The 24414-nt window shown below is 38.4% G+C and overlaps 1 protein-coding gene across 7 annotated transcripts in view; it reads right to left on the bottom strand.

The window, feature by feature from the left end:
• Positions 1-24414, bottom strand: part of SNX24 (sorting nexin 24) — a 163256-nt gene that overhangs the window by 122896 nt on the left and 15946 nt on the right. For 2 of the 7 annotated variants that reach the window (XM_079145684.1, XM_079145683.1), the window contains exons 1-2: positions 18446-20533; positions 15743-15828 (exon numbers count right to left, since the gene is read on the bottom strand). The exons of 3 other annotated variants lie outside the window; for them this stretch is intronic. In XM_079145684.1, coding sequence (XP_079001810.1) covers positions 15743-15828; positions 18446-18530 — 171 coding nt within the window. In that variant the 5' untranslated portion in view covers positions 18531-20533. Of the gene's footprint in view, positions 1-15742; positions 15829-18445; positions 20534-24414 lie in introns of those variants that run through there. 2 more of the 7 variants (XM_079145685.1, XM_079145690.1) reach the window with 2 other exon arrangements.

The following is a 24414-nucleotide window of genomic DNA, read 5'->3' as shown; positions in this document are numbered from 1 at the left end:
AGCAAACAGGCAACACTCAAGTAAGTATTGACAGAACTTTGTATTGTTCAATGGAAACATTACAATAGATTATATGTTAAACTATTTTAAAAAAAATTTTAATTTGTTTTAATTAGTTATACCTGACAGTAGAATGCATTTATGTACTTTGATATATTATACATAAATGGGGTATAGATTTCTCATTTTTCTGATTGTACATGTTGTAGAATCACATCGGTCATGCAGTCATATATGTACAAAAGGTAATAATGTCTGTTTCATTCTACTATCCTTCTTATCCCCATATCCCCTCCTCTCCCTTCACTCCCCTCTACCTAATCTAAAGTAACTATTCTTCCCTAGTGCATTCGCATATCAGAGTAAACATTCAGCCTTTGGTTTTTTGGAATTGGCTTATTTTACTTAGTATGATATTCTCCAACTCCATCCATTTACTGGCAAATACCACTATTTCATTCTTCTTTAAGGCTGAATAATATTCCATTGTGCCTATATACCACATTTTCTTTATCTGTTCATCCATTGTAGGGCACCTAGGTTGCTTCCATAGCTTAGCTATTGTACACTGATATGGCTGTATCACCGTAGTATGCTGATTTTAAGTACTTTGGGTATAAACCAAGGAGTGTGATAGCTAGGTCAAATGTTGGTTCCATTCCAAGTTTTCTGAGGACTCTCCATACTACTTTCCAGAGTGGTTACACCAATTTGCAGTCTTACCAGTCCTGATAAAAATGGTAAATATCCACAAAAGCTGAGGAAATAATAAATTTACTCAATCTACTACTACATCCACTGGCACAAACCCTCCCCTTAGAACATCTGGGTCAGAACCCTATCAACAGCAAGGATTTACTACAACTTCAGCTCCAAAGCACCCTCATTCCCAGCCAGATGTGTTCTGAGGTCAAAAGGAGAAAAAGAGCAGAGGACACATGTTGGAGGCTGGCAGACAGGCAGGGAAGTTATTCCAACAGGAATGGCAGACAGCAAAGCTTCCAACATCAAGGAGAAAGAGCTGTCAGAGATGATCAGGAAGGCCCATCAACAATGCATACACACTGTAAGCCTCTAGCCACCCTCCACACACACCCAAAGATGGGGCCATGTACAAGTTTGTTTGACTCTAATTCCTGGACTCTGATTTGCAAACTTGCCCCATCAGACATATTTGTCCTGCCCACTTAGTATTAAGACACCTGGTAGACCAATAATTCTCAGTCCTGATTGAACATTAGTTACCTGTGGAACACTTTTTGTTTTTTGGTTTGTTTTGTTTTGGTACTGGGGATTGAATACAGGGTCACTCACCGTGCCACATCCCCAGCCCCCTTTTTTTTTTTTTTTATGTTTTATTTTGAGACAGAATCTCACTAAGTTGATTGGGGCCTCACTAAGTTGCTGAGTCTGGCTTTGAACTTGCAATCCTACCGCCTCAGCTTCCCAAGTCCCTGGGATTACTGGTATGTGCCACTGTGCCTGGTGACCTGTGGAACATTTTGAAAGTATCGATGCACTGCCCTTCAGTCAGACCAGTTAGATTAGTCTCTGGGCAGGAGATGGTACAGAGGGACACATTAAGATTTAAGAGATGTTTACATTTTTCCATACTTAAGTTTGATTTCAATTTTAAGGAACAAAATGTTATAATTTAGCTAAAGCCCCCTATTTAACCTTCACAACACTTGTTCCCCTTTCCCAGTCCAAGGAAGTTGAAAGTTGAGAAAATGTGAGCTTGCTGCTGTCTGCACACAACCTGATGGGCTGCTGGAGCACCGGAGCCCCACCCTCTGACCCCAAAGCATGTGGCTTGCTGCAGTGCCACATTCACTGCAGGGACTTGGATTTGGGCAAGGGTTTTTGAGTATTATTAATTTTAAAAGTTATAAGTGAAAAGGTATTTTGAGAACCCCTCTGCATTTTAACTGCTATCTGTGCATTTCTTGAAGTCACTTTTGTTCTTACCATCAGAATTCATCTCCATTTTATTATGTATATCAAGGAAAATAGAGTCAAGGAGATTTAACTGGCTCTGCAGTGTTAAATATCCAAAAGCTTCACACAGGTACACTGGATCCCCGTGACTCTTCCCTAAGTCACTCTACACAAAAGAAAGAGCAACTTTCTTCTGAATGGAAAAACCACACATAAATATTTCAGATTACAGATCCCAATTCCAATGCTCCTTTCCCCAAAACACAATGCACATACACAGCTTCCCAGAACACTCGTATAACTGACTGGTGTTACTAAACGGAAGAAAGCATTCTACAGTGCTACTGGTCTTAACAGCAAAGCCTTGTAAGTAAGTGAGTATCTCACTAGTTGCCCCTAAAAGCTACAAAAGAAATAAAATCCAATACTTTCACCTCTTTACCCAAAGCAAAGAAGACACTAAACTCACATAAAAAGACTCAAACACTTAAACAATTAAGTTCTACTAGTATGATAGGAAACGTAGTCAATTAGGCTCAGGAAACATGGTAAGAAACAGTTTCTTTTGTTTCAGAGGTGTCTGGAACAGAACTGAATGTGTGTTACTGAGGAACTAAAGAATCTGAAAAGTAGCCTAATGTAGAGGGCCTAAAAAAACTCATTTAAAAAACCTTCAGTTGACAAACACGCATGTGCTGCACATACACATATTCACTGCATGTTAGATTTTAAAAAATACGAATAAATATTGGCAGTGAAGAAGTCTAACCCTTTCTAAAGAAAGATTTCTAACAATAAAACTTTGCACCAGGAGCATGAGATTCACAAGTGAAAAGTGATCAATTCTTTCAGCTTAACGTTTTCATACACTGACTTCTGGTTCTTTAGAAATATGCTGAAAACAAATATCTTCATGTGCGAGCTCATAGAAGGCAGTAAGGCAGCAGGATTGAGGGAGAAGGAACAATACCAGGTTTTCTTAAAATAGTCTAAGAAGATAACGTCTAAAAATATAAAAAAGGAAGGGGTATAGATGTTCTTTCTTACTGTTGGGAACTGTTTTGAAAAATATGTAATGATACTTATTGTTGGAAATTCCTTTAATGACATTTTTTATTTCCACTTAATGCACATAGTGACACCTACTGGCATACTGATGAGGCCATGAAGACAACATGAGAAATTTCATGCATAGGCAGAGACCTCACAAGGCGCATCCGTGTATACTGTTAAATGACAGTTTGGTTAAGCTCAGTATTCTCAAATGCTGTTATCAATCTGATACTAGAAAGAATCAAGAGGAAAGCCACATCAACTTTTCAATTATAAGTTAAGGTCTGGTGGGCCTGACACACACAGGGGTCTGGAGACTCTCCTTCAGAGCCTGCAGTTCAAAGTTTCTAAAAGTCTTGGCATTTTTATTGGTGGTTAGAGTCAAACCTCAGGTCCCACTCAGATCAATGAGTTTGGTTGAGGGCAGTCACACAACGTGATAATTTCTACAACTCATATAAACCAGGAAAATAGTAGTAAGGAGAAGTTAGCTGCTTTGTAAACAAGCTGTGGCCTATTATAAATAAGCTGTGGTCTATCACAGAAACAAGGCAAGACTTAAGACCTTTTTTTCTCTGACTGTACATATGCTATTGCTGAATTTGGTCAGAGGGAAAAAGTAAATCCAAGATGAAACAGCTGGAAAAAATATGGGTAAGTGGGTACAGCATCCATCAGAAATTTGGTAAACTATAGGTAATCTAATTTTAAAATAGAAGGGTCTGGGGCTCGAGAGGACAGGAGGTTCCAGAGATGACAAGAATGGTGGCTGCCACCAGAGAGTGAAAGCCTGAGAGCCTTAGTCAGCAGCAATTAAATCTGCCTCGGTTCAAGATGGACCAAACGGCGCATGGATGTGAGTAGGACGAGTTCTGTCTGTGATGCCAACTTGTTGGCAAAATTCAATTACCTTAAGAACAGGATGTGCAACTCACATGCCAAATCTGATTGACCAGTATGGCTATTCTGCTAAGGGTTCCAAGACACAGTCAACAGAAACAAGTGCTGGGATCAATTAGCAATGGCTGCCATGGACCTGGAAAAGGGAGATTACAACACATGTGCCAATGATCTGCAACCTCATCACCCTAAGATTAAAAACCAAAAAACTCTACTTCATAACATCACCTAGTATGTACTGCTACTTTGTGGTTTGTGTATTTAGTTTTTCTCTTTGTTCTGAGTGAAATCTATTTTGAAACCAGATCCTCATATATTGGTTCAAATAAATCAGGAGAGATTTTTCCTGGGATATTAGGAGAAACAGGATGGGGGTCAGCAGGGACCACTGCTGAAGCAGGACACACTGGCCTGGGAAGGGCTGGCTGATGGCATTCATGGTGGTTCTTGGCAGAAGTCTTCCCTTGACTATTGATGATTCCCCCATCTGAGGGCCTTGAACACAAACTCACCCTCCCACCAGAAAGAACACAGCCCAAGTGTGGGTTGTCCATTAGATCATCAAGGCCCAATATTGCCTATACCTTTGTCCCAGTATGGTGGATGCGAGATGGTATAAATTATCTCAGGGATGCTGACTTCTAAAGCTGAATAGCAATGAACTCTTCACCAGTATTACATGACTTGTAAACTTTGATGTACTTTGTTAGAAATGGCATCGCATACTAAAAACAAGACACGTTTTCCCTAAAATAATAAAAATAGATACGTTAATCATGGATAAGTTAAAAGTTAAACCTACCCCCTAAGTTTATATTCTCCTCTACACTTTTCTGCTTTATAACTTTTCTATTTAAGCATATACTAAAGCTGTTTAAATTAAGGTAATCCATGTATAAAGTAACACATTAAATATGTAGACATTATAAGCCAAATCAAGAGTTATCTATTCCATCCCAGAGGCGACTCCTTTTAAAGATTTCTATTTTTAGGTATTCTGATAGTTGCCTTGAAAACTGGATTCATATGCATATTCTTCTGCTTCTAATGACCCCATATGAAAGATGAGGATGTGGGTTGTTATATTACTCCTCACTCTTCTTACCCCTCTCTAAATTGAGTTATTTTACTTCTATTTCTTTTACTACTCAACTTTTGTATCTTTAAATAACTCTCTGCAAGAGCCTCACTAGTATTCTAAACTACTTCCTGTCCCTTTTATTGCTTCCTTTCATCTTTATCCACTTTACTTTTGTGCTGTCAAAAATTCCTGGGCTTTGGGGTGTGGCTCAGATGTAGGGCTCTTGCCTAGCATGCAAAAGGCCCGGGGTTCCATCCCTAGCACCTACAAAAAAAAAAAAAAAATCCTAACATATAAACTTTTTTAACCTTTCCAGTGTTCACCTATTATCTACATGTGATTCTGAAAGCTGAAAAGAAACAAACAAACAGGATTTACTCTGTTTTAAATAGCATGTACAGAAAGTCAAGTAGCACACTAGGGTTGTTCATAATGACATGAATCATACCCCCAAAAAAGCAAAACACTAACTTGAAAAGAATTATGAGAAAGCCATTCAGGGTAAAAACATTGAGATACAATGAAACAAAAGATCACCAATTCTCATACCAGTCTTTCAAACTACTGAGTTTTCAAGCTTTTCATTATTTAGGCCTTTTTTTTTTTTTTTAGTCCTAATTAATAAAAAATGTAAACTCTCCTTGCAATATGTTAACAAGATTTACAAACTGTTCTAGAGATAGAGGGAGCATTTATTGAAATATTTTCTGAAAATAAGTATGTGTAGGTTTGGGGGTTCCCCATTACAGGATGAATGTCAAGCTGGGGAGGGTAATGGACAGATTTGCAAGAGCAAGACCAACCTATACAGTGAGGCAAGAGAACTTGGGCAAATCTGCTACCAATCAACCAGAAAATTGAAACCAAGGAGTCCAAGAGCTTAGGGAATTTAGGAATTCCCTAAGTATAGGGAATATGTATAGTCCAGGTGTAACCGCAAACCCAAAACCAAAATGGTAATTCTATACAGATAACACACTGCACATCTTCTCCAAAGTATGTACTAATGATACCACATGCAGAATAAGCTTAACCTGTATCCACGCAAAATATTCAGCAGTACCATGCAATGAATTTTGAAACACTGTACAGTCAACATGTGCCCCTAAAATACAGTATTTCAAAAACAAACAAATTTCCTGAAAATGAAGTCCTTCAATCACTCAAAACAATGTACACGTTGTGCAACCACGTTAATTTTTATATTATAGAAATGTAAGTTTGATATGAATTTTTAAAAAGGGAAGATTAAATAAAAACATTATTTTAGTTGAATAATAAAACATATATAGTTATACATAGTTCATATTTATAACTAAAGCTATTATGTAAATATAGATATACAAGTTGAGTATACTAATTCAAAAATCCAAAATCTGAAACTCTTGGAATACTGACATGATGCCACCAGCAGAAAATTCCACACCTAACTTCAGGTGACAGATCCCAGTCAAAATGCAGGTGCACTGGCTGGGCATGGTGGCACAGGCCTATAATCCCAGTAGCTCAGGAAGTAGAGGCAGGAGGATCACAAGTTCAAAGACAGCCTCAGCAACTTAGTAAGGTCCTAAGCAACTCAGTGTGAACCTGTCTCTAAATAAAATATGAAAAGGACTGAGGATGTGACTCAGTAGTTAAGTGCTCCTGGGGTCAATCCATGGTGAAAGAAAGAAAGAAAGAGAAGGAGGAAGGGAGGGAGAGAGAGAGGGAGGAAAGGAAGAGAGAGAAGGAAGGAAGGAAGGAAGGAAGGAAGGAAGGAAGGAAGGAAGGGAGGGAGGGAGGGAGGGAGGGAGGGAGGGAGGGAGGGAGGGAGGGGAACTGATTGCAGGTGCACTACAAATATTGTTTTAAATTTCTTTTAACTGAAAAAAAAATGCTTTCAGGATATATGTATAAGGTGTACATGAAACAGATGAATTCAGTGTTGAGATTTGGGTCCTATTCCCAAGATATCTCATATTCCATATGTTCCAAAATCTGAAAAAGTCCAAAATTCAAAACAGTTCTGGTCTGAGGAAGTTCAAATAAAGGATACTAAAATTCTGTATAACACCACACACACACACACACACACACACACACACAATTCCTTAGTTCTAACTACTGAAAATCTAAAAGCAATGACAAACCATAGCACACCTATCATCCAGATTTTAGTCTCTATAGATCATGCCCCACTAAAAGGAAGCAGGGATCCTTGGAAAAATCCAGCACTGGGAAATAACAAGGTGAAGCTACCTAACATTATGGACAAAAAGCAAGAAATGGCAATAAAAAAAAAAAAATGTGGTCATGTCAAAAGGACATAAGAGTCAACTTGAAGGAGAACCCATGAAATAAATATGGAACAATTTGGGCATTAAAAAGAACAATGAAATATACTTTTAATTTTTAAAAAATCTTGAGTCTCTAGAGATATATATCTCTAGATACCGGTTTATAAATGTAGAAGAAATGACAATTAGAAAAATTACCCTGTGGCAATTATCAATATAATAACCTGTTCAGGCAAAGATCATTACTTTAATTAACCACTGGATCAAAGGGATGAAATGTTGTAATTTAGGGGTGAAAATAAGAGCATGCCTTACTTTTAAAGGTTTCATCCAAAAATTATAAATAAACAAAATTGGGGGAGGATAAAATGTATGTGTGTGTACAGAGTGAGACTAAGAATATAAAGCAACAAGTAGAAGGTTAACTAGTGAATCTGAATGAAGATGTACTCCTTGTACTCTGCTTTCAATGTTCCTTTAGGTTTATTTATTTATTTTTTTTCAAAATTCACTGCTGATGGGAAAACCAAACAGGTCTTCTTCAAGAACTTTGAACTCATAGTCTGAAGGTCCCCGCTACGTCAGATTTATTTATGCCTTTGATTCTGCAACACTCCCATGTTCTTACCCTTAATTTTGCTAACAGCAGCACCTTTGGTCACTGGGCAGTGTACAACTTACACACGTATTTTATTCCTATGTTTGTTCATAAGTCAATATCTAACACATTTCTTCTTCTTCAAAGAAACATTAATTTTCATGGCCAGCCCCAAATATCTATTCAAAAAGTAATACTTAAAAAAGGTTTGAAAAAGATTAGTCTATAAATAAATAAGACCAGAGTCAATTCAATTTTTAATAAAACTGAAAGATGCAGCGACACTTCTTCAGAAAAATTAGAGGCCTTCTTTGGGAGTATGCATTATTGCTAGACTAGCAATAAGTGTGGAAAAGAAACAACTGAAAACTGTGTGAGCTAATAATGCAAAACCTATACTTTCAAAAATTCAATCATATTTTATTTTTAAAATGAATACATCATCACTGTAAGTAAAATAAAGTTAAAATTCCCCCACTTTGGGCTGAGGGGGTAACTCAGTGGTAGAGTGCTTTACTAGCACACACAAGACCCGGGATTTAATTCCCAGCAGAACAAAAAATTAAAAAATTAAAAATTCCACCACTTTACCTCTCATAAAACAGCATCTTGCCTAGGTAAACATGATTATCAGTATGCTGTGTGTGTGTTGATGGAAACAAAATTGGTTTGATATTTTTCCCCATAAATAGTCTCAGACTGAACAATCCATTAGGCATCTTGCATTTCTTATTTAACATTTAGCCAAAGAAAGTTCTAAGTACCCCCAATGGGAATTTTTTAAAATAGTATATATTCATAATGGAATAAATAAAATAAACATTTTAGAATCAACATTTAAGTAATTTCAAACAGGAAAATATTCTTAGGCTAAAAATGTGAGGTAACATTTCATAAAGTCAGAAATATTTCATACATACAATCTCAATTTTCAAAAGCAGTTTGCAGAATGGTCATTACATTATGATTCCCTTTTGACTGGAAGACTATAATACCAAACTACTACCTCTGAGAGGTAAGACAGGGGAAATAAAAGAAGCCTTTAGTTTTTACTTTATACATTTATACATTATTTAAATTTTACTTTATAATCCTTGCAGAAAGCTCCTGGAAGGATTAAGGTTTTATTGATGATGTTTCTAAAAAGATACAAAAAAGATAACATTTAAACCCACTGTCCCCACTGTCTAACTAGAGCTTGCTTCCTTAAAAATAATCAGTTTCAAAAAAGATAGTATTAGGGAACTTTATTGTCAGGATGGCTCCAAGTTGCTGCATTAAAAATCCCTTCAAAACAAATGATGGAGTTGGAAAGTCATTTTGGCCAACATTTGAGAAAAAACTTATTTTTAGGTAAGAATCATCAATGTCTGCTGAATCATGAAAAAAAAATTTGATGAGGAATAGAATATCAGTACAATCTCAAAATGTCTTCCCCATGTTACTTATTAATTACAGAAAGAAAAAAAGTGAATATACAGTGGAGAAAAATCAATGAAACCCAACCAAGTGGTCAAAATGAGCATCACCAGTCAGAGGCAAACAGATGCCATGTGCCTCTGGATGTGATAACCTAAGAAAAACACAGTATCACTCAGGAAGTTTCCGGTCCTGTCACCTAAATCTACCTATCAGAAGCCATCAGAAGAGGCCAAACCGAAGGACAGTTTACAAAATAACTGACCTGTCTTTTATAAAAATGACAACGTCATGGAAGAGAAAGGCTGACAGACAGTTCCAGGTTAAAGGGGACTAAAAAGGCATGACAACAAAGGAGAATGCATTATGTGGATCCTGTACCAGGGGAAAATGCAATAAAGGACATTTTGGGGACAAGTGACAAATATGGAATGTAGACTACAAAATATTATGCTAATGTTAAATTTTTTGATTTGGCAATTTTATTGGGGTTAAGAGAATAACCTTGACATTAGGAATAATGAGGGACAAAGAGATATAATGTATGTGATGTATTCTTAAATGAGTCAGAAAAAAAATGTCTAGGTGAGTGTGAGTGAGTGTGTGTGTGTGTATGTAACAGAGAGGTGTCAAGGGGAAAATGATAAAGCATAAGTGGCAAGATGTGCCAGGCCCAGGGGCATATGCCTGTAATCCCAGCAATTTAGGAGACCAATGCCAGAGGATTACAAGTTTGAGGCCAACCTGAGTGAGACCCTGTCTCAAAATTTAATGTAGGGGTGGAGAGACCGGAGCTGGGGACATGGCTCAGTGGTGGAGTACTTGCTAACATGCATAAGATCCTGGGTTTAATTCCCAGGACTGTAATGATAACAACAATAAAAAAAGGTAGCAAGATGTAAAAAACTGATAAGTCTGGGTATACTGAAATGAGACTTCTTTGTACTAATTGTCAATTTTCTATACATTTGAAATTATTTCAGAATAATAACAACGATATATTCCCTTTTATCCCATTGAATCTATAACCCACTGAACTCCAAGACCAGAAGTAGGCAGAAGGTGCAATTGGGATCAAAAGTCCATTTTGAGGGCTGGGGTTGTGGTTCAGTGGTAGAATGCCTGCCTAGCACATGTGAAGCTCTGGGTTCGAGCCTCAGCACCACATAAAAATAAAATAAAGGTATTGTGTCCATCTATAACTAAAAAATATATTTAAAAAAAAAGTCCATTTTGAGGGAACCAGAGTTGGGGGACCCAGAAAACCTGCTGCCTTAAGTTGGGCATTCTATGGCCACACAGAGGTATAAAAGCTGCACGTTTGAAACAGGAGAGAGGTAGTTCGTACAGCCAAGGAACAAGGTACTGAGCAAAAGTCTGGTTGGCTCATTCTGGATCAACCAAGAGAACTGACAAAATTAAAACTGACTGACTCATTATTGTATTAATGCTTTGCACCCAGAGATCCTCACTTAAAATTAAATGAACTATATTTTGGTGAATAAAATGTGAGCCCAGAGGGAAATAAAGGAAGAAACAAAAAACAATGAGTACAGATAGTGGTACACTGTTGAAATAACTTTGTGGTTAAAAAAATTAAAATGAACAAAGCCAGGTACAGTGGTCCATGCCTGTAATCTCAGACTCAGAAGGCTGAGGCAAGAGGATCACAAGTTCAAGGCCAGCCTTGGTAACTTAGCAAGATCCTGCCTCAAAATAAAAATGAAAAAAAAAAAAAAAGAACAGGGAATATGGCTCAATGGTAAAGCACTCCTGGGTTCCATACCAGTGCCAAAAAATAAAAGAGAGAAAGAGAACAAAATTCTACTCTCGCCATAAAAAGGAAAATGGGATGGGAGAGAAAGCTGTTAAGGGTTCTTCCTTGCTCAGGAGAAGGATAAAAATAATGAATGATTTTAAATCTTATCAGAAACACATACAGCAAAGGATAAATGTTAACATTTTAATACTACATATTATAAAGTTTATCGTCTCCAAAATAGCTGGCAAAAAAACATAGTAAGGAGAGAGAAAGAAAACTATCTATGAAATAGAAGTTTTCATTATTAAAGTTTAAGGTGTGTCGACTGCAATTGAGGCTGTACTGATTGAGGATAGAAAAAGGTAGGAATTAAGCTTGATAAACAAAAAACAAATTAAGATGATAGACATGTATTAAGTTATCAAAATAAGGGACAGCTTTATAAAAATTCATATTTTCTTCTACAAAATGAAATACTGCATAGATATTTGCAAAGTAATTTCTACAAAGGAATGTGTGCCCGCTCTTGAGAATCAATTAAAATAGCTTTAGTCTTTTACCTTAAGTAAAGTCTAAGCTACTTCCATACAGCTCCAGTATCTCCCCCACCTGCCACCATATTCCCAACATTCCACAGGACCACCTGTCCTCTCCACACACTACACTCAGTTCTGTTTCAGCTCCTTTACTCTTATTTTCCCCAAATCCAAGATACCCCAAATCTCTCTCCTTATCCAAAATTGGCTGATTCTTTTACTGCCTGACCTTCCATGAAAGTCAACTCAAAGGAAAGGATGTGCTGTTTGACACGGGATTAAGCAGGTGGGCTGTTTAATAGGCTGCAGGTTCCCCTCCTGCCCCAAATTCCTATAATAACTTCAGAGATATGTTGTAGAATGATATTCATGGCCATATTTTAAACAAGAATGGGCACTCTCAGTATACCAACAACGGTCACAGGTAAGATATTAAAAGGGAGTAGAGGAAGAAGTCACAGTTCTCAAATCACAATTCTCAAAGAGGCCGAGGCCAAAGGAGGAAGGTGCTATGGGGACATCCACCCCAGGAGGGGCCAGACTTGGCCCCTTGCAGCCCTGCCCACCCAGGTCCAAGCTGTGGGAGACAGGTGTCAGTCTAGATGGAACACACACAGCTAGAACACATGAGCTTGAGAGGAGAGGTGGGAGGGAAGGAAGCAACACCCAAGAAAAATGAGGGCCTCCCACTCAGAGGACTGGCTTCTCAAGAGACCCACACCCCGCCTTGAGCTCAGCCCCACTTCTTTTTCCATCTGCCCTTACCCAAGGCCAGGCCTACACCTGTGCTTTTTTATGAAACTGTTTGGTGTGTTTATTTCTAAACTGTATATACCACTCCCTAATTTCAAATATGTCCTTTTCCACAAAGACATGCCTCTGAAATGGCCAGTGGGTCTCTAAGAACATATGCACCATCCACATCAGAAGAACAAGTTCTTGTGCAAATACATTCTGCTTTCTGCAGGTGCTATCTTTTTTTCTGAGAAGCTGTATGCAAATCTTCAGTTCTCCATTCAGAGGAACCCGCTACTTTCCACTAGAACAGAGAGCCCCTTGAAAAGGGGATGCCCTGCACCAGGTAACCACATGGCACCCCTACTCCTGATACCCACTATTCCATCCCCATCCCCGCTCCTCTGTCAAAAACTCCCTTATAATCCTCACCTGGTCTGTATTGCTTATTATAAAGCTTAAGGTGTGTCAACTGCAGTTGAGGCTATAATTACTGAGGATAGAATTTATTGAGAGAAACTGATCACCTGACATATGTTTGTCAGATAGAGAAATAAATGTCAGCACACAACTGAGCAGAGAGAGGAGGAAAGAACCAGCATTCAACCAGACCAACTCTCTCTTACAGGAACCCAAGGAAAAGTTAGAAAACACATTTCACATCTGACACTTCCAAGTCCTAAATTCATAAGTTAAAGTGGACATTTATATATTCAGTTGAATAAATCAGTGTTCATTAACTCTGACACTAACTCTGCTTCCCCATGGAACCAATGAGAGTATTACAGAAAATATTTATCAATCCACCTGAAATTCTAACATAAGAATCAATGAGGTGACACTTCTGAGTAATAAATTCTGAGAGTTTTGAATGCTTACTGGTTGCATTAACACCTTAAAGTAATGTGCAAGCATTGATAGAAGTTCAGCGAGTTATGGAAGAAACTAACCATTACTAAAGCAACTACTTAAGTAAGTCTAAAATTCAGAAGGAAAAAAATGTAATGGTGATATGAAGAAAGATATATCATTAGTTCATTTAAAGCACACCAAGAGATTTAACTAAATATAATTGTATATGAACAAATATAGAATGAAGCCATTATATTAATAACAGTGATTAACAAATAAGGAAGTCCATAAACAAACAAAAATACAACTCAGAGAACAGTTTCAGCTCTGACAGAAATTTCATTTGGACTAGTGATTCTCAATCTTTGCTGGGATCACAGAACCAAAAACCTGTGTGGAAAAGTATATACACTGCACACACTACTCACAAAATTCTGCTTGCATTTTCAAGACTAAAAACCCACAAAAACAGCCAGCGCATTCCCTGATTAACTGACACTGAACAAACAAACCTTTCTGGCCAAGGTGATTCCTCCTGCTGGTCTCCACACTCCCTTGCTCTTTCCACTTTCGATTTCTTTGTTCCTCTTTCTCTTAATCCGCCTCATTCATTCCTACACCTTATCTTCTCTTCCTCTCTGCCTGGCATCCCTCAATTCCTCACCCATCCCCATTTCTCCCTGCATGCCTCTCCACCCCCATTCCCTTAACTCGTCCAGATATGGAAATAAATTATATGTTTAGTTGACCTGACTAATTTTTATGTCATCGTTCATAATTTTAAAACCCAGTGAGCTGAAAACTCGACATTAATTGATAGATTGAGAGACTATGAGGTTAAAAAAAAAAAAAAGAGGAAAAAATGGAAAATAGTGTTTTCAAAGGAAGAAAATTAGTTGTTTTTATATCTGGTTCTTATTTTTAAACTAAATTTATTTTTAACTGATGCATAAAAACACGATGTTACATATTTATAGAGGGGCTGTGTGATGTGTTGATACACATGTATATGTATTATAGTGCTTAAATCAGGGTAAACGTCTATCTTCTCAAACATGTACCATTTCTTTAAGGCAAAAACTTTCAAAACACTTTCTTCTAGCTTTGTAAAATGTACAGAACGTTATCATTGTCTATTGCCCCTTGCTGTGTAATAGCACACAGAACTTCTTATTCCTATCTAATTGAAACTTCATACCCATTGATCAATTTCTCCCCATCCTCACTGTCCACTACTCTCTGCAGACTGGAAACGACCATTCTACTCTCAGTGGCCCTTAATTTCTTTAAAATTATATTTTTTATTTTAACTGACACACAGTAATTGTACATATGAGATACAGTGATACATTTCAGTACATGTATATGATGTATAACGTCAGGTCAGGGTCAATGACGTAACTATCACCTCAGACATTTATCTTTTCTTTGTCTTGGGAACATTCAAAATCCTCTCTACTAGCCATTTCAAAACATTAAACTAATTGCTGTATCAACCACAGTTACTCTACTGTGCTACAGGACATCAGAAGTTACACCTCCCAAGTGCACCCCTTGGCCCTTCATTTTTTCCCACACATTTCTGCTTGGGACCATCAGGAGGTTTCAGGGACATGGCCCCAAGTATCCATACTGGGTACACAATGCAGAGCCTAGAGACTAGGGCAGGAGCTCTACCCAAGCTTGGCCAAGGCCCGGAGGCCCACAGAGCTGTGAATACAGAACACAGCTGATGCTGAGATGGTGCCACGCCCAATCTCCAAGAGTGAGTGGGTGCACTTCACACACAGCATTGTCCATAACTCAACCATTCACTCTAAATGATGGTGAAGTTAACAAGATACCTGATTATGTGGGGGGAATGGAGTTATACTGATCCTAAATTCAGTCACAGTTGACTAAAGTTCATCTATAAGATTCACAACCTTTGTATCACAGAAATTATTTGCAGGTGAATTAATTCACAATTAGATAAATTTTAATGCTCTTCAGGCAAAGTCCATGGAGTTACCACTGCATATCGTCTTTTATTTACTGTATGCTTTTTCTCCATTGGGCACTGTATGTACAGATAAAGGCATACATGATTTAATCCTCAAATAACCATGTGATGCAGTTATTATAACCCCCACTCTGTACATGGGAAATCTAAAGCTTTAGCACAATTGATCAAACTATCCAAAATCAAGCAGACCAAGTTAGAAAGTTGGAATTTCAACATAGATTGCTCTGACCTCAACGCCTGGGCTCAAGACTGCGTTGAATATGAATATTAATCTCCTAGGGATCTGGTGAGAAAGCAGACTGATTTTTCAGGGTGGGACCTGAGAGCCTACATTTCTAATACTCCTAAATACGCTGCTGACCAATGGGCCACATTAATGGTTTACATTACATTAGACTGACTCTTCTTACAGCTGCAACTTCTAAAAGCCAAGTCTTGTTGCCAGTAATACATTTCTAGAGGCAACTGAAGAAAAAAAAAACAAAAAAAACACTACGTTTTATAGATATTAAATTGTGTAGTGAAGTTTTAATCAAAAAACACAACTCTATATCCTACAACTAATTTTTAATAAAACAAAAATGAACCTTCAATTTTTCTGCACTCTCCTGTTGTCTTTGGCCAGAAGAGTCTTTCCCATGTGCTATGTCCAAACCAGATGCATCCTGTGTTTCTACAAGGAAACCATCAGAATCTATTAAAATTACTGTACACTGATAGCAGCAGGGACATGACAAATCACAGGCCAAGAGTCAGATACCACAGAATGTGTTTCAGGGCTTTGGGGCCAGGCCTATTTGCAACCAAATGATATTGTGTGAGGTTGGCATGCTCAGTGCATGACAAACTGATGCAATTTCAGCGCTGTCTGTAGGCCAGAGGAGATTTCTCTGATGCTGGTTGTGGTTAGTTTACAGAATTGTGCAGAGTTCCCAGATTTGAATCACTTGGGGCTTGAAAGGGCTTCACTTGACAAGCTACAAATAATTACACCCTACTCTTTCCATTGTACTCTATTATTTTGCCCCCCTTATCTCGAGGATTTGAGCTTTTGTGAACAAGCAAGGTCGGCTTCTATTTTGACCATAACACAACAAAACATTGTTCTTTTCTGATATGATAAATAAAACGAGGTCTTGCAGACTAAACATTTTTATCAGGTCCATTTTCCACTCTTATACGCAAAAATCAACTCTGGGCTCCATTAGAAGAGCTGAGCTGGATGTAAGCAGGCAGGCAGGTGCATGCATCCTCTCTCAGTGATGTGAGCCAACCATCTGGTTTTTGTAAAAGCTGATTTGAAAAATGGGGCATTGACCAACAGATAAAGGGCATATGGGCAATAGCTCTCACAGGGTTTTTACTTCCCTTGGCCCCTGTCTCCCAGCTCCATTCTAATAGTCTCTTCTTTCAGATACTCTTTTTTAGGGATTTAACCCAAGGGCACTCTACCAAGGGGGCAACACTTCCACTGCATTTTTAATTGTGCATAATGGTGAGATTTGTTGCTACACTTCTGTACAAACACACAATACAACAATGTAATTTGGTGAATATCATTCCTTGGTATTTTCCCTTTTGCTTGCCTCCTCCCTTCTCCAGGTCTCTTTCCTCTACCCTACGGATATCTGTGCAATTTTCATGAGATGCCCCCATCATCTTCCTTATTTTAAAATTTTTCATTTGTTCTTTTTAGATATACATGACAGTAGAGTGTATTTTGACATATTATACATACGTGGAGTATAACATATTCTAATAAGGATCCCATTCTTGTGGCTGTACTTGATATGGAGTTACCCTGTCATGTATTCATATACAAGGATAGGAAAGTTATGTCTGATTCATTCTACTCTCTTTCTATTTCTATCCCCTCTCCTTCCCTTCATTCCCCTTTGTCTAATCCAATTCTTTTCCCTTTTCCTCTCTAATTTCCACATAAGAGAGAAAACATATGACTTTTGACCTTTGATTTTCTGAGTCTGCTTTATTTTACTTAATATAATGTTCTCAAGTTTCATCCATTTTCCTACAAATGACATAATTTCATTCTTCTTTATGGCTGAATAAAATTCCATTGTGTATCTATACCACATTTTCTTTATCCATTCACCCACTTATGGACACCTAGGCTGGTTCCATAGTTTGGCTATTGTGAATTATACTTCTATAAACTTGCATATTCATGCATTGCTATAATATGATGACTAATCCTTCAGGATAAATACTGAGGAATGGTATAGCCGGGTATACGTGGATCCATCTCAGGAACTTCCACAATGATTTCAGAGTGGTTGTACTAATTTACAATCACACCAACAATGTAAAAGTATTCTTTTTTCTCTACCTCCCTCCAGCATTTATTATTGTTCATATTCTTGAGGGATGCCATTCCAACTAGAGTGAGATAAAATCTCAGTATAGTTTTAATTTGTATTTCCCTAATTGCTAATGATGTTAAACATTTTTCCATATATTTGTTGGCCATTTGTATTTCTTTTGAGAAGTGTCTATTAGTCCATTTGCCCATTTATTAATTGGGTTATTTGGAAAAATACCAAATGTCCAAGAATTACTATAAAAATAATATAAGCAATCTCATTAATAATGTTTATATTGATTAAATTTTTAAATAATATTTTGGATTTATTGAGTGAAATAAAATATACTATTACAATTCACTTCACCTGTTTCTTTTTACTTTTTTAACATAACTATGAGAAAATCCCAATATGGCTCATATTTTTGGTTCACATTATATTTCTATTAGACAATGCATCCTTTAATTGCAAATTTTGTATGTCTGAATCATCAGAATAAATCTGAAACCCTGACAGGAAAAGCATCTCCAACAAATGGAACAACAGAGTTTGTGCACCTACCCCCACCACCAAGACCTTCACTCCCACTTACACTGCCCCCCTCTTCAAATTCCTCAGGGTCTCACATCACTGCCTCCTCTCCTTTACTTTGAAGTACTCAATGTCTTCGGGTTCATTTAGAAAAATGATTTTCTGATCCACTCTACCTTTTCTTGCTGATTTCTCCCCATCTCGTAGAGCATCTGGCAGAGTCCTTGCTCTCTCTTCAACTTCCTTAATCCTCTGGAATCCTTCCATCCCCCCGCCCCGCATCATCTCATTCTCCACCTAGTTCTCCTGACCTCTCTGCCTGTCTAGAGAGGCCACTGAGCTCCAGAACCACACAGTGGGCCCCAAATGAACACCAGCCAGACACTTGGAAAGGAAGAAAGAAATGATAGTTCTAGAACAAAAAGAAGCAGCACCAACCAGGAAGAATGTTCTCTCCTGATCCAGGAATTCTTTCATTGAAGGCAGATGCACACTGTTCATGGACCACTGAGCCTGCCATCATTCTGTTCTGTAGGGTCCCTCCAACCTGCCTTTCCTGGCCAGAAAAAGCCAAAATCAGGGTGAGTCTCAAGCATCATCTCAACAGACTGGACATCCAGGTACATGAAGCAGCCACTCTTCCGAGCATGGCCTGAGAGCTCCTGTCCACTGAAGCAGGGCCACCAAGAGAGGGGTTCAGTAGGGATCATCATTCATTGGCTTATAGGCTGAAAGACACAATGGAGTCAGGAGCAAAATCTGGGGCAAAAGCAAAAATCTCACCATTGGCTACAAGGAGGAAGTGAAACTGGAACAGATTAAGACATGGAAAATGCAAGTTAACCAATTTCAGAAAGACAAAGGGATAGACTTCCTGTAGGCAGATCATGAGACCAGAGCATGAGTGTGCAGGTCCCAGCAACTGAGGATTGGTGAAGTGGGCAGTTTAGAAATGCAGGGCAGAAGTGCCGAGTATAGAGGTTAAGTAGAGATGAGATAAAAGACAGCAATTTTTTTTTTAAAGTTTATCTTTTTCTTTTAGCTACCAATTCCAGTTTCTAAAGGCCATTAATATTCTCTTTAGAACTCTCAGGTCCATCCCATGCTACTGTCCTGTGGTGACTGTCATACTGCCCTGCAACGTTATATAGCTGACTCCAATCAACTCTCTTTGGAAACAAGGTGAGTTTAATCAGCATGATCTCCTTGTCTCCTTGTCACTATGTTGTTCAGAAACATTTTATGCAGACTTAATCATTTCTGCACAAAGTATTTGGATTTCAGGGTTTTGGTCCTACCCTTACCTGATGTGCAGATCCCAGAAACACTCCTGGTAGTCCTACTAATATTATTCAAATAGTGCCAGGGATGGGGTGTTCCCTCCTCCCCTCCACTTCTCCCAAAGCAACTCATATGTTGTCTTTACTCAAATGTGCCCTCCTCCCGACAACCAGCACCAAAAGTAGAATGGACTGTGATAACTCCAATACTGGTCATTGCCCACCCTCCAGCAGCACACAGAATACAGGCAGTCCTCTTCATGGACTCTGCCCCATGTATCCAAAACATTTCCCCCTGTATATACCATTCCAATGCATACAACACTGCTCTCTTCCCATCCTTTATGATATAATGTTCATTTAGATTTTTTTTTTTAATTGCAGTACTGAGAATGAACCCAGAATATCACACATTAGGCAAGTGTGCTACCACTGAGCGATATCCACTGCCCTTTATATGTTTAATTTTGGGACAGGGTCTCACTAAGTTGCCCAGGATCAAACTGAACTTGAGGTACTTCTGTCTCAGCCTCCTGAGTAGATGGGATTTCAAGTGAGCACCATCATGACTGATTTATTTATATCTTTATACCTTTACTTCATCCCTACATGAAGCCCTATCCTGTCCATCCATATAACTAAATCCTACCTAGCCTTCAAATGCAGCTTAAGCACCATCTCTTAGAAATCTTCCAGGTATTCTACTCCTCACTGATTCCATTCTCAAAATCTCCATTAATTTATTACCATAAAGCATTCATTAGTGCTTCCTAGGTACTGTGTCATTTTGTGCAGAGCTAAACTACAAACTCCTTGAAGGCTAGAATCATGCCTTATGGTTGTAAATTGTCTGTAGTTTTCACTAAGCAGGCACTCAAATACTTGATTTACTGTATTACATTGATTAATTATGCAGCTTTTTAACAGATAAAGGCATTTCTTCCATGTATAATGGAACTAGGAACACAACAGGTTAAATGGCACTAATCTTTAATGATCCCTATCTTTTATGTAACTATTCATTAAAATTAATTGTCTTACAATGCTACATATATATTAATTAAGCAACTAATCAGTTCAAAATATTAAGGTACTTGCAAAGATTAATATTCTTCAGTTTTACAAACTGATGTTATAATGGCCAATGAAAATAAATATACCTCTAACATAAAGCAAATTCTGATTTTAAAAAGCCCTCTAAATTTTAAAAATTGTAAAATAAATATACTTTCAAAATGAAGTACTATTACCAATTCCAGAACAGAGTGCTTACCCATATTCCTTAAGAATAGTCTGAGCCAGGTGCAGTGATACACACCTGTAATCTAAGCTGCTCGGGAAACTGAGGCAGGAGGATCAAAAGTTGGAGCTAGTCTCAGCAACTTAGGGAGACCCTGTCTCAATATATAAAATAAAAAGGGCTGGGCTGTGGCTCAGTGGTAGAGTTCCCTTGGGTTCAATCCCCAGTACACACACACACACACACACACACACTTCCAATCATTTTCCCCATCACTATTTAATAGGTCAGTCTTGGCACTTCTGGTTTTGTATCCATTTTCATAAGAAAATGTTTGCTATTTTCTAACTCTACAAATCATGAGATATTAAACACTTCCTCAAATTACCACAACTCACTGCACCATTGACCATCCTGAGTGCTGAGTTTCTATTTTAAGTTCCTCTCCAGGGTATGGTGACAACACTAGAAGAAGTCTCTTTTGTTGCCTCAATTAACCCCTAGATGAATTAGTAAATGTTTCAAGTCTGACCTCTGACTCCCCTGCATGACCAGGAACATCCCTACAGGTACTAGCATGATCCTCTTGGGGGAACCACTCTGGGAAAGCAGTCAAGCCAGGGTTCCTGGGACTACAGTTCAGATGGAATCCTTGTGACCCAGGCTGCTGACACTTTGGGTCAGTTGAGAATAACTGTCCAGCAGAAAGTACTCACAGCACAGAAACACAGAAATCTACCCCTCAGGTTAAAGGCACCTACTTGTATCTTCCTTCTACCAAGTACAAATCCCAAGATTTGGGATGAATGGATGCCTCAGGCCTGGTGAAGGAATGGCACCAGAAAAGGTAAAATAAGTACCTCCTATGTCCTCATTGCCACAAACAGAACCTTCCATTAATTCTTCCCTTGCTTCTTAGATCCAGGCTAATACCAACAAGTCTTGGTTAGTACATGCCTTCAACTCTACAAGGTGCCTTTCCTCTATCTTCTCAAGAGGTTTTTGATTCTGACAACTCTCAGTGATATTTATAGGTGCTTTCCATCTCTGTGGCCTCACCCAACCCTCAGCCTCCGCCAGCTCTTACAGCTCCTGCCTGGTACTTCTGCCTAGCACTTTCTACCAGCCCCCTCTTCAGGCCCTACCAAGTATCCAGCATGTAAACACGCTCACAACAAATCCTACAAACCTTTAAGCTAAACTTCCAATTAAACAGACTGCCAGTGTTCCCGCCCCTAAGAATTTAAATTCTCAGAGCTAGGGAATGACAAGATTCATGGATATTTTCTACAGCCAGAACTCACTAAAGAAGCAAACCCTAACTGAAAAAAAAAAAAAAAAAACAAAAAAAAAACTCTAGGTTAAAATGACATTCACTAAAACTGGTCTCATCTGAGCCTGGCTGAGCCTAAATACTGATGAGTCGGGGGTCAAAAGTTCTACTTCTGTTCAGAGCAAAACACACAGAAATAGATCATAGCAATGGGTAGTGACCCATTCCTCCACCACCAGGTTACAGGATATACTAAGAAACTGTCACATTTAGGATTGGTTGTCTGGCCTCTTCCAAAACTGGAAAAGGTAGGAAGCCAATGAATGCAAGACTTCACCTAAGAATACTGTTAGGATCCTAAAGCAAAAAAAAAAAAAAAAAAAAATTTGGAATTTCACTGAAATTGTCAATGATCAATAAATAGCTTTTGTTTGCAATTGGGTGTTTAACTACAGAATCCCCTGTTCTTTATTTCTTCTTACATATGAAGTGACTGGGACTCTTTAGATGGCATTCAGTAACCTGGAAGCACTGGAAAGATCTTGTGACATTGCTTCCACAAAATTTATTTAAGCAGTGAATTAACTATGGAATTACTCAAAGGTGTGGAAAAAATTATCACACAAAATGAAAGGAAGGTAAAATATATGATAATCCCACCTGCAAAAATTCAATTAGAAGTATCAGAAATAGAAATTGCTGCCCCACATAGCAAGTTGACCTTATGAGAAAGATGAGGTGACATTTGTGGGAAATGAGGCTCAGGGAAGTTAAATGACTTGCATAAGTTCCCTCACTTGTCACTAATCTAGAATGTGGAACCAAGTTCATCTGGCTCTACTTTAATAATGACATTCCACAGAAGTTTTACAAACAGGCTGTGGTCAGAATAAAAACCCTTTTCATTTGCTTATAAGCAGGTCTCAGATGCACTTTTGCTGAATCAGAAAGTTACCAATCCTTTAGAGCTTTAAAATAAAACTGATGTTTCTCCTTCATCCTCATATACATTATATAGACATCTTTTTCAAAACAGTCTCCTAGTCACCCACCCCATAGTGTGCATGTTTAGTAACAAATTAAAATCACCTGCTTTTAAACAGCCTGGGGCCCCAATTACATGAGAATCTCTGAGGACAACCCCTAAAAACAATCTGTATTTTTTAATGTTTTCCCCAAATCACTGACCTATCTTAGTAAGATGTATCTGGGCAAGTAACCCACCTTAATGATTTCCACAGCATCTTGGGGCATCTTAGTGCAGTAGTTCTCACCTTTCTTATTAGAATCACCCAGGGACTGTTTATAAAAAGTCTGATGCAGGACTGGGGATGCAAGTCAGTGGTAGAGTACTTGGCAAGCATATGCAAGGCCCTGGTTCAATCCCCATCACAGCCAAAAACAAAACAAAATCTGATGTTCAACCCATATCCCAGAACCCTCACATTCTCTGAGGGTAGGACCCAGGCATCAGAAGTTTGTGTCACTCTCCAGGTTACCCCAACATGCAGCAAACAATGAGCTTTAGCAACTGGGTCTGTGCACAAGAAGCCCTAGCCTCCCTGGGGCAGTGTTCCAATGCGCCATCCAACAGCAGCACCACCATACTGACAACGAGCCTTTTTCTCAAGCTCCCCACCTTCTCCCTTGGCATCAGGCACCAGAAGTCAGTGCTCACACTCAAAAGTTTTTCCATTTGTCACCCATTTCCCCCAGTTCTGCGCATATGCATGTTCACTTAAGAGAAAGGCTGTGACTCTCTGTCCCTCTAAAACGTTCCCATCACTGAGTGATTCATTCCATATGCATAGGCTATGTTTCTCATTCTCCTGCCACTTTCAATTTTACTATCTTCACTTCCCTTTCCCTCTTGTATTTTCACTAACACTATCAGTGACATTGTCACTTTTCTTGCCATCATGAACAATATGGAGTTAATACTGTTGTGGACACATTAAACCTTGGCACAAAGCTACAGGCTAAGGAACAACAGTGTGGCCCACACTAAATTGGCATTGCAGGACGGCTGCCACTCTACAGGGGCAGGAAGAGTTGTCCTTTCTGCTCTGGAGGGTATCTGTTTATCTCTATAGAAGTTTAAAATGAAAAATTTTGAAGTACTGGAACTCTGTGCTGCCTTCTGGTTACAGGCAGCTCCTAAAATTCAAAGCTCAGGCTCTCCTGAATTCCCAGAGCATATTTTTTGGTTAACAACAAATATCTTCATGGTTGAAAAGAAAAAAAGCCACTGTACCTTTCCATTCTAAACTTCTGAATTGTGTAAACATTCCTCCATGGGGCATGAATGAAAAATATTGGAAACAAGATACTTTTTATCCAGTAATATTTAGATGCAGAAAAAAAAAAAAAAAACAGCAGCATTCTGTGTAAAGATATTCTCTCGAAGGGCAAATCAGGTGTTGATTACAGCTTCTCTAAACTTATACTACTTTGGACTACTAATGAATGGCTGACAAAATCAATCCACATCTTCACCCTGCAAAAAATTCTCCTTCACATTCACACAGCAACATCAGTGAAAGCTCATGGCACTAAGAAAATGCAATAGCTTGATAAAAGTACTTCCTGTAGCAGGTAAGACTCTGTCCATTAC

This window comes from Sciurus vulgaris (assembly GCF_902686455.1).
Source record: "Sciurus vulgaris genome assembly, chromosome: 6".
NCBI classification, from domain to species: domain Eukaryota; kingdom Metazoa; phylum Chordata; class Mammalia; order Rodentia; family Sciuridae; genus Sciurus; species Sciurus vulgaris.
The sequence above is the reverse complement of the archived record's forward strand: the minus strand, read 5'-3'. Positions and strand labels throughout refer to the sequence as shown.